We start from the raw sequence: 9339 nt of genomic DNA on the forward strand, positions 1-9339 counted from the left end.
GAGAACTAATGGCATGGCAGCATTAGAAAATACAGTAGATGTTAGTACTTCATATTCACATGTTGATGGTGAAAAACCACAACACCAAAGAGAGGGTATTTTCCAGACTACTTTAACCAGCAGCCCAAGAAAAGGTTTGCAGGAGAGGGAAGGGTGATGAAATGCTGCAGAGGACCTTTTCACCCCAGAAATCCAAGTGTTTCCTTACAGAACAGTGTAGTTAGGCAACCCAAAGTAAGAGCAAAAGCAAAATTATTTATTTTTATACAACTTTCAAGAAAACAAGTTAAAATCCTAACTACATCGACTCCAGTCTTCAGGACAGTAGGAGGTTGCTTCCCAAGCTCTCAGAGCTGGCATACCTGCCTCCTTGTTAGCGGGTGAACAGCAGCACCAGCTCACAATGAACAGTATGAGGAAACATGTCAAAAGGTATAGCCAATGTGGGGGCAAATGGCTCTCCTGCCAGCTTCTTCCCTGGGTCAGGTGGGCAGCACAGCCTGTGGAAAGCAAAGAGAGCATCCTTTAGACCAGCAGCAGAAGCCTTCCCACCGTTATTGGTAGCACAATAGCACAGAGGATGCACTAAGGAGGTATCATGTGTTTGGCTAACATCCCTCAGAGTCTGCAGCTGACACTGGCTGAGGTCTGGAACCATCAATACTGAATCCCAAACCAGCTCTGAAAACCTCATGGACAAGCTAAAGAGTCAGTGGCAGCTTTAAAGCTCCCTTTCTCACAAGCAATCCCAGCTGAAAGGTACTTAATACCCTTAGGAAATAATCCTCAGTTTTGCACTACCTGCATTGGTTACCTGCAGACAGAGTTATCACCTGCAAACGGGCCTGCCCCAGATAAAGACTTAGCTATATGATTAACCCTAAGCAGGTGACTAATTCCCTTCGCTTCACTTCGTTGGCTAGGGGCCAACCTTCCCGCAGTGAACCCAGTGGACTCCATATCCCACATCCAGATGTGCTACTTTGTTGGGGAAGGATGCACAATACCATTAGAGCATATTTGCATTATTTTCTATTCCTTACTGATGCACTAAAGCATCCTGCTGGAACATAAAACCCAAAGAATACCTGCTACCTTAAACCAGTGAGTGCAGCTTGCAGGTAAACCCAAAGTAACACAGAAGCATAAACCACTTCTTACCATGCACTGACTAGTCCTGTATCACACCTGCAGAACTCACGCAGTGAAATTCAGTCGCAACAAAAACCCTCCTAAGCCAAGGTCAGATATTTATGTCCTTGTCTGGACATAATAGGGTCTGTCACTAAGGTCAGTGGAAAGGAAGAGAGGAAGGTGCTCACTCAAGAAAGTTCCTCATGGCTTCACCTTCTGGCTTGCAGGAGATGTAGAGCAGCCTTCGGATAGACTTGCAGTTTCGGATGGCTCGCACAACCCTGTAATCTATGAAAAAAGATAACATGCTTTCCCAGTGACCCACCACCACCGTGAGCTCTCCAGAAGGAACGATCGCACAGCAAGCATCATGGAACTGCGCTGAACTGTCAAAAATACAGGGAAAAAAGAATATACATATTTTTCCATGTCGTGTCACAGATGCAGGCTTTTAGAAGGCCAGGGATGCAACCCATGCTGCTAACAGCTCAGCTGTTTTGGCAGGGTAGAGCAGCGGGAGAAATCCCTCTGGGAAGCAGAGGGATGAAGGATGAGAGAAAAATTGGACAGAGGCACATAAAACCTTCCACACACACTTGTGAGACTGCATCTGGGCACCAGGACTGGTTTGGGACTTCCCAGTACACACTGGAGCAAGTCCAGCAGAGACCACTAAGACAGTTAGAGGGCTGGGGCACAGCATGCACAAGGAGAGTGTGAGGGCTGTGGTTATTCAGCCTGGGGAAGAGAAGGTGAGCAGGGATCCATTTGTTATCTTCACGGGCCTCATGGGGGGATTACAGAGAAGATGGAGCCACAATCTCCTCAGAGGGGTACAAGAAGAGGATGAGAGGCAACAGATGCGCTGCAGCAAGGGGAAATTCTGATTAAATATACTAGGGAAAACATTTTCAGGAAAGGGTATCCACCCTTGGACACATTCAAACCTCAACTGGGCTTTATAGCCCTGTGCAACCCTATACAACTCTGAAGTTGGCCTTGCTTTATTTGGGAGATTGCACCACAGACCTCCAGAGGCTCCTTCTCTCCTAAATAATTCTGTGAGCCTATGAAAGATGGAAAAAAGATTAGAGTTGTCTGCTTTAAAGAGAAAGCATGATAAAGACACTGAAAACAACAGCTCTGTGGGATTTTAGCTGCTGTCAGCAACAAGGCAAGAAACTAGAAACTAAGCAAGCAGAGGGTTTGGAGCCAGTATAACAGGTCTCCCAGAAGTTGTTCAAAATACTCTGTTTTCAAGATGAAAATAAACAGCATATTCTCTCACGGAGCCCAGCCCGAGATGGGTTCACCACAGCAACAAGGGGTCGGGCATCCTCCCACGATGACAGGAGTTGTGGTAACACGGCCTCTGCCTTTCCACTGTGAAACTCACAGTTCAAAATTCCTGTGAAGCAAAAAGCAGCCACATGAACTCAGCAGTCAGTCTCACCAGATGTTAGGTATAACATGAAGTACTGCCCTGGAGGGGCTGTATGGAGGTAACTTGTTAAAATCCCTCTGCTCCCTTCTGCTTCCAATTTTTTCAGCAGTTAGTTTGAGACTTTCTGCCATGGCTAGTTTGAACTCACCATTGAATGCTGCATTCCATCTGGCATCCTCTATTGCCTTCTCCACCACCTCAATACCAATAATCTTGGACACTTGGTGAGCCAGAGAGAGACCAATTGTGCCTGGAAACAAGGGAAACAAAAATACTCCGTACATCCATGCTGAAGAAACAAGCCTTTAGATAGTGGGGATCATTTTTGGCACGCAAAGCACCAGCCCTGGGAGCCAGGGCTGCTCACCTGTTCCACAGCAGATGTCGAGGAGGATGGTATCCCCACCAGCCTGACTCAGCTCTCCGACCACCTGGTACAGAACTTCTGCTGCACCCGTGTTTACTTGGAAAAAGGCATCCGGAGAGATGCGAAACTTCAGGCCTAGCACTTCTTCAAAGATGTGTGGCTCTCCGTGAAGGAGCTGGAAAGGGGACTGCTCATGAGAGCAGCGTGTCATGGTGCTAGCAGAGCACAACAAACCTAGCTGTTAGAAGGCAGCAGAGAGGCAGCTGATTTCCATTTCCATTTCCATTCCTGGGGTGCTTATGTGCAAGGGAGGATGGTTCTCCCCCCACCAACTTTTATTTCATGTAAGCCTTTCAACAGGATCAAAGAATTTTGATTGTTTATAAGGGATCTGTAACTTGCACAGCCTAGTATTCATTAAAAGGATCAAAATTACTTTGCAGAAGGCAGCAGTCCTAGGGTCTATTCCCCAGTTTTGCTGCTAATGTGATTTACTATCTTGGGGAAGTCACTGTAGGTTTTTTAATTTAGTTTCCCAGGCTCATAATTCCCATGAGGTAGAGCCATAGTGTATTCAAGTATTTCAGGTCTGGGAAAACAAAAGATGTGGCCATCTCAAAACCACATTTGCAAGAAGCATCCAAACATCTGTCATTCTCTTCAAGCACTCCCTGAACTGGTAAGAATTTGACTTTGATCAGAGAAGGGGGGAGAAAAAGGAGGTGGTTTTGTTTCCACTCTTTCCCTGTGTCAAGACATATACCTCTCTTGGAAATATAGTGAAGTCAAGGCACAGACTGTTCCAGGTCCACACATGAAGAACTCCTTAAGCAATGCTTTCTGAGTAGCCAGTGCCTCCTGTCAAGAGCAAGAAAGGAAAACCTAGCTGTTTGGGTTATCTGATTAAACACCTCTCCCCAGCGATACACCTAGCAAGCTCAGGTCAGCCAGATACCTGATGTGCCTCTTGCCAGGTGCTCTGTGCTCCATGTACTCACCTGGCCCAGCTCCTGGGGGTGGAAGGTGATGATAGCCATGATGTCACCACGGCTGGTGGTGCGTACCACGAGCTCCCGCCAGTGCCCACCTTCATGGAAGAGGATGCAGGGGTCCAGGGAGGAGCGACGGATGAACTCCTCATAGCACTGAGCAGAGGGGAAATGGCACTTGTGGTACAGCGAAGACAACTGCCCTGGTCTTAGCATAACTCTGTGCACCCCAAACAGGTGGCCCTTCCACCAGTATAATCTTTTTTTTTCCGTTTGATTTCAATACACTGAGTGAATTCTTGGAAGACAAGACATTTTAATAATTTCAATTCTTATGTATTTTAACAGATTGGCAGGACTTTATTGTCACTTGATTAACTTCATTCTTTGGGACAGTTTAGAGGCTGCAACATTAACATGCAACTTTAAAAAAAATATTTATCCATCAACCACAGTCAGGCCTGAAACTGTTCACAACATGAAAATGGACTTGAAAAAACAGCCTAACTAAAATTACAATGTTCTCCCAAATAACAGTTATGGCAGTGCCTCTACTCCACAGTCTAGGGACAGACATGACTTACTCATTTACCTCAGCTACTTGTTTGTGTTCTGGGGGTATGTTCTCCATGTGGTTGGCTTTCACACAGACAATATTTCTTGCTGGAGAGAGACAGACAGGTATTTAATTGTTTTGTTTCAGGGCACATAAACCACTGTAGCATCTGACATGATAAACTGTGAAAGGCCTTTCCCCTGAATTCTCCCACTGTACAAAAATAAGGAAGAAAAAAAAAAAACACCTGGTATCTAAGTGCCCCACTAAATCCTGGGATGTTCTGGGTACTTGCAGTCTGCAGGACCTGCCAGAATTCCCTTTGCCAGTGATAACTATCACTCACTTCCATGAAGAGGTTGGAGCTCCGGGAGCTTTTTAAATGTCCTCTAGCAACTCCCAAATGACCCACTGCACTGTTCTTAAAGTAAGGGAGCCAGAGCAGAGCAAGCTGGTTTTCTAACTGGAGAATAATGGGGTGGGCTTACAGCAGCAAAACAGTTTAGGTTGCCTGGAAAACAGCATTCCCACTTCAGTTTAAATGCTATCAGAGGTAAAATGCATCCATGTATTTTTTCAATGAGAAAAGTACACAGCAACCACCCCAGCACCTCTTGCTATGGGTGCTGGCAAGCAAAACCCAGTACAGACGGTATGAACAAGCTCACCACTGAGCAGCCTGCAAGGAGCACACAGCTCACATCTTCGTTGCACAAACCAAACTGCCTCATGCATCCCAAACGCTCCAATGTTGCTCTGCTGCTTATGGACATGCACCCCCCCCCCCCCATGCTCTCCCTGCTTAGTACAGGCTCTCGGAACACGCCAAAAACACAGGAACAGCATAATTAAGAATAACAAAGCTAAATCCTGGAGGGGCTGCTACCACAGCTGTCATCCTTACTGCTGTATTTAGCAGATTAGAAGCTGGTGTTTCTTCAGAGGCTAATGAAGTGAGGTTTTAAAATTGCTGCCCCAGACTTGGTGGTGTTTCTGTCGGCATCCCCCAGGATTCAGGCTTCTAACTTGGGTGGAGGCTGTCACAGCAGAGCCTTGCCCCAACCCAGCCCATGCCAGCAGTTTTCTACCCAGCTCCTTGTCCTGCGCTGACCTCTGCCAGTTCCCACATACAACCCCACGGTTTTGGGGTTCCCATCCGGTCCTCGGTTCACAGAGAAAGTAGATTTGTTTCGGTAGCCATTAACGATGGGCTGAAGGAGAAAAGAAGGAAAAGTAAAGCCTTGGATTAAAAGAAAAAGTAATGGAGGAAAGCCAAAACCCAGCCTGGTTGTTCTGTCAGCAACACGGGAAGATACACATGAATGTGCAAAACGCAGAAACGGAGCTTGCACAAGACCCCCAGTACTTCCACTTGGGAAGAAGAAATGGCTCTCTGTGACGTAACAGTGACAGGTTTATCAGGGAAGGCTTGGGCACAAAAAAGGGCTCCTAATCACTGGGCTTGTTTCACTCTCTGGCAGTCACAGGCGGCAAAGCAGAAGCTAGCAAAGACTGCCACAGACACATTCTCTGCAACCAAGTAACCCCTGCCATGAGACTCTTTGGGAGTCGAGTGGGAGACTGTTAGTGGCTCAGTGGGGACAGCGTTCCCACAGGATACTCACTGAAGGGACTACAGGCTGGAGAGGACAGCAGAGTCCACCAGGTTTCTGTGCATCTATGCCCAGCTTCTCAAGACGAGATGCCAGTGTCTGCAAAATCTTCCTCTGGCTTTGATACTTCACCTGCAGAGGAGTCCTAAGCCAGAAACACTCTTACAGGACCACACAACAGGGGGCAGCTCTTCATCACCCACCTCTGGGAAGGGCAACAGGAGGGAATACTGCAAGTGGGATATAGCCCCAGAGGAACTCTGCCTTTCTCATCACCACAGCTGCTTGGAGCAACGGGGAGAGAGAGAAATCCTGTGTCCATGGTCCCCAAGTGCTGGCCTGGAGCACTTGGTCCAAATTGAAGCCCCAGTGAACCAGCTGTCCCGCACTGGACAGGATCACTGTGCGAGTGCCCATCCTCTGTGCTGTTGGTGATCACACACACCATCCACAGGGAGCCTCCCAGTTCTATCCTTCACAATAACTGAAGAATTAAAGCAGCAGTAAATGGGGTCTGAAGAGTTTACAGCATTAAGTGACTAAGATGCTAAGGGTTGTTGCTCAAGGGGGATAGGAGGGACAGCTGGGGCAACACGACAGAGAAAAGTCCATGTAAGCGCATCTTACCTGCAGCTGCTCTTGATAGGGAAGTCTCCACAGTGGAGTCACCGCGTTCGCTAACCTGAAAAGTACAACATCGCAGTAGTGCCCAGAGCTACTTGCCTCCTGATACTTATGGCATAACATCCCCACCACCTCCTTCATGGGCAGGACCATTCTGGTATGGGCTCTGCACCAGAGCTGGCTGTGACCATCCAAACTCCCTTTTCATGGCACCTTCCTGGTGCAGAATACTTGTGGCTGGAAGACGGACCCAGGAACCACAATGACCAGCTCTCTAGAGGACAGGCTGAGCCTTTGGCAGAAGACTGACCAGCGATGCCTCGGTGTCCTGGGTAACCCAGGTATCTTTCTGATCCCTGTTTAGAAGACAGGGCCAGGAACAGTGTTTCCCCCCACACAGAGACCCAGAGATGCCCTGCCAAGCCCTGGGTGAGATCTGACTCCAGGCTGGCAAAGCCAGGGGAATGAGTATTCAGATGTTACTGGGGTCAGAGGGGAAAAAAAACCCAAAGTGCAGAGAAGGGAAAAAAAAAGAGATCATGTAGCTTCAGATGGGGTCTGTTGCTTTGTCCCACTGAATCAGAGGCTTTGGCCATCCCTTGCTGCTCTGAAGACAGCCCAAATCCCATCTCCCTGGAGTTTTCCCCTAAAAGAGCAAGATGCTTCCTTTCATCACTCTGCATCCATCCTGCATCATCTACCTGCTCACATTTCCAGCCACTACTACATCTTTTTTGCTAATGCTAATTAAATCCACCACAGTGAAGTGCACAGTTTGTGTGTAGCAGGCAGGGAATTACAGGCTGCCCACTCTCACTGGCTCAGCCACCCACACAGCAGCAGTTTAGAGATAAACCTCAGAACCTGCCACTACTTGCATCTGAAGCAGGGCGAGCAAGAACAAAACACATAAAAGCTGATTTAAAAAAAAAAAAAAAAGAGTAAGGGGTGAGGTGGATATGATCCAAACTATCATACCTATCCATCAACTACTGGCTCACTGAGCCCATGGAGAACCTCACCCCACAGCTGGATAAGCTGCTGTTATTGCTTCCTGGGATTTTTGGAGCTGCTTCCAAAGCACCCAGCGCCAGCTGCTTTCAGGCACAGAACTGCAAATCAAATGGACTATTACTTTTTGCTTGCCAGTACGGCAACTGCTCTGCTCCTGATCCTTTCCTCTTAGACCTTTTTGTTTCTTTTCCATTATTCCTATCCCCAGGCGAAGCTCCAGGGAAGCCAGCTGAGCCCTGGCTCTTCTATTCCTACTGGGGAGAGGTGGGCGTCTGTGAAACCCCCAACTGACTGCTCTAACTGCTTCAGGTGCTTGGTGCTTTGGAAGAATGCTTGGTCATTTTGGAACTGCGGTACCTCTCCTCCCAGGAGGAACCTGGCAGGCTGCAACCCTGCCGGGCCTTTTTCTTCTCCTTCCAGTTTGCTGCTGTCTTCTTCTCTGTCAGCAGGCTGTGGTCCTGACCGGGCAGGCTGCTCAAGTGAGCACCCGAAGAGCAAAGGCGCCGGTGCGGTAGCCTCAACGCGCAGGACAGAGCCATGGTGGGAAGGAAAAGAGCTGCACCCCTGCAAGCAGCACAGCGGGCCCACAGTCAGCCTCCCAGGAAGGCGCACGTCAGCTACGGACCTGGAGGTGGGTGGAGAAAAACACCACGCTCGGGGCCAGGTCCGCTCCAGAAAGTAAACCACTGAAGTTTAAAAATACCCACGGCCGGTCTGACCAGCGGGTGCATTCTCCCTGGGCTCGGAGCTGCCGGGCGGTGCTGGCAGCGCAGCGAGCGGCCCTGCCCAGGGCCGAGCGGGAGGCGCGGAGACAACGGGCAGGAAAAAGCGGCGTTTCCTTCCCCGGCCGCAGGCGACCGGACTCCGGCGGCCAGCGCGCTGGGGCTCGGCTAGCAGCGCCCGCTGCCAGTCCCCGCCGGCCCGGCCCTGCCACTCTTCCCGGAGCTCGGCCCCCCACCTCGCCCGGCGAAAAGCTCGCTCCTTCCGCTGGCGGCCGGCCGCCTCCCCGCGCGCCCGGGTCTCGCCGAGCTGCGGTTCCGCCGCCCTGCGCAGCGTCCACGGCTGAGAAGCCTCCCCGGCCCGGGGAGCTGCCCGCCGCGCCGCGCCGCGCCGCGAGCCGGCCGAGCCCCGCGCCAGGGCCAGCTTCCCCCCCCCACGCCCCGCGGCGGGACGGGGCCCTCTGCTCGGCGGCCAGTCCCGCCGCGCTCCCGGGGCCCGCGCCTTACCTCCCGGCGCAGCGCCCCGGCCCCGCCGCGGGCTCCGGCCCGGCGCCCGGCGCTCTCCGGGCCCGTCCGCGGCAACGGGGCGGGGGGCGGTGCCCGAGCCGCTCCCCGAGCCGCCCCGGGGCGGCGAGCCGTGCCCCGCAGGCGCCCGCCTCCTGTTCGCGGCGCGGAGCCCCGGCACGCCCCGGGGCCGCCGCGCTGCACGCCCCGGCCCTCTGCGCAGGCAGGAGCGCAGGGCGGCCGGGCAGCCCCCCCCCCTCCCCCCCGGCGGCCGGGAGCGCCCTGCGCGGGGAAGGCTGCGGAGGAGGGCGGCAGCCGCGCGGGGCCTGAGAGCAGCCCGCCGAGCAGGGCGAGGGGGCGGCACCGGCCGATGTC

General features: G+C 51.5%; 1 protein-coding gene across 2 annotated transcripts; it reads right to left on the minus strand.

The window, feature by feature from the left end:
- Positions 1 to 235: 235 nt before the first annotated feature.
- On the minus strand, positions 236 to 9138 carry TRMT2B (tRNA methyltransferase 2 homolog B). 2 transcript variants are annotated; one of them, XM_052813265.1, is made up of 13 exons: positions 8968 to 9138; positions 8099 to 8305; positions 6731 to 6785; positions 6116 to 6235; positions 5602 to 5701; positions 4527 to 4597; positions 3944 to 4090; positions 3709 to 3803; positions 2946 to 3160; positions 2727 to 2828; positions 2423 to 2542; positions 1323 to 1422; positions 236 to 500 (listed from the first exon to the last, which is right to left on the minus strand). In XM_052813265.1, exons 2-13 carry the CDS (start codon positions 8278 to 8280, stop codon positions 374 to 376), a joined length of 1434 nt encoding a protein of 477 aa, XP_052669225.1. In that variant the 5' UTR covers positions 8281 to 8305; positions 8968 to 9138; the 3' UTR covers positions 236 to 373. The 2 variants fall into 2 exon arrangements, with proteins under 2 accessions (XP_052669225.1, XP_052669226.1); XM_052813266.1 differs by having other exon boundaries at positions 8099 to 8366.
- Positions 9139 to 9339: the final 201 nt, after the last annotated feature.

Source organism: Harpia harpyja, chromosome 18, assembly GCF_026419915.1.
Source record: "Harpia harpyja isolate bHarHar1 chromosome 18, bHarHar1 primary haplotype, whole genome shotgun sequence".
Lineage (NCBI taxonomy): Eukaryota > Metazoa > Chordata > Aves > Accipitriformes > Accipitridae > Harpia > Harpia harpyja.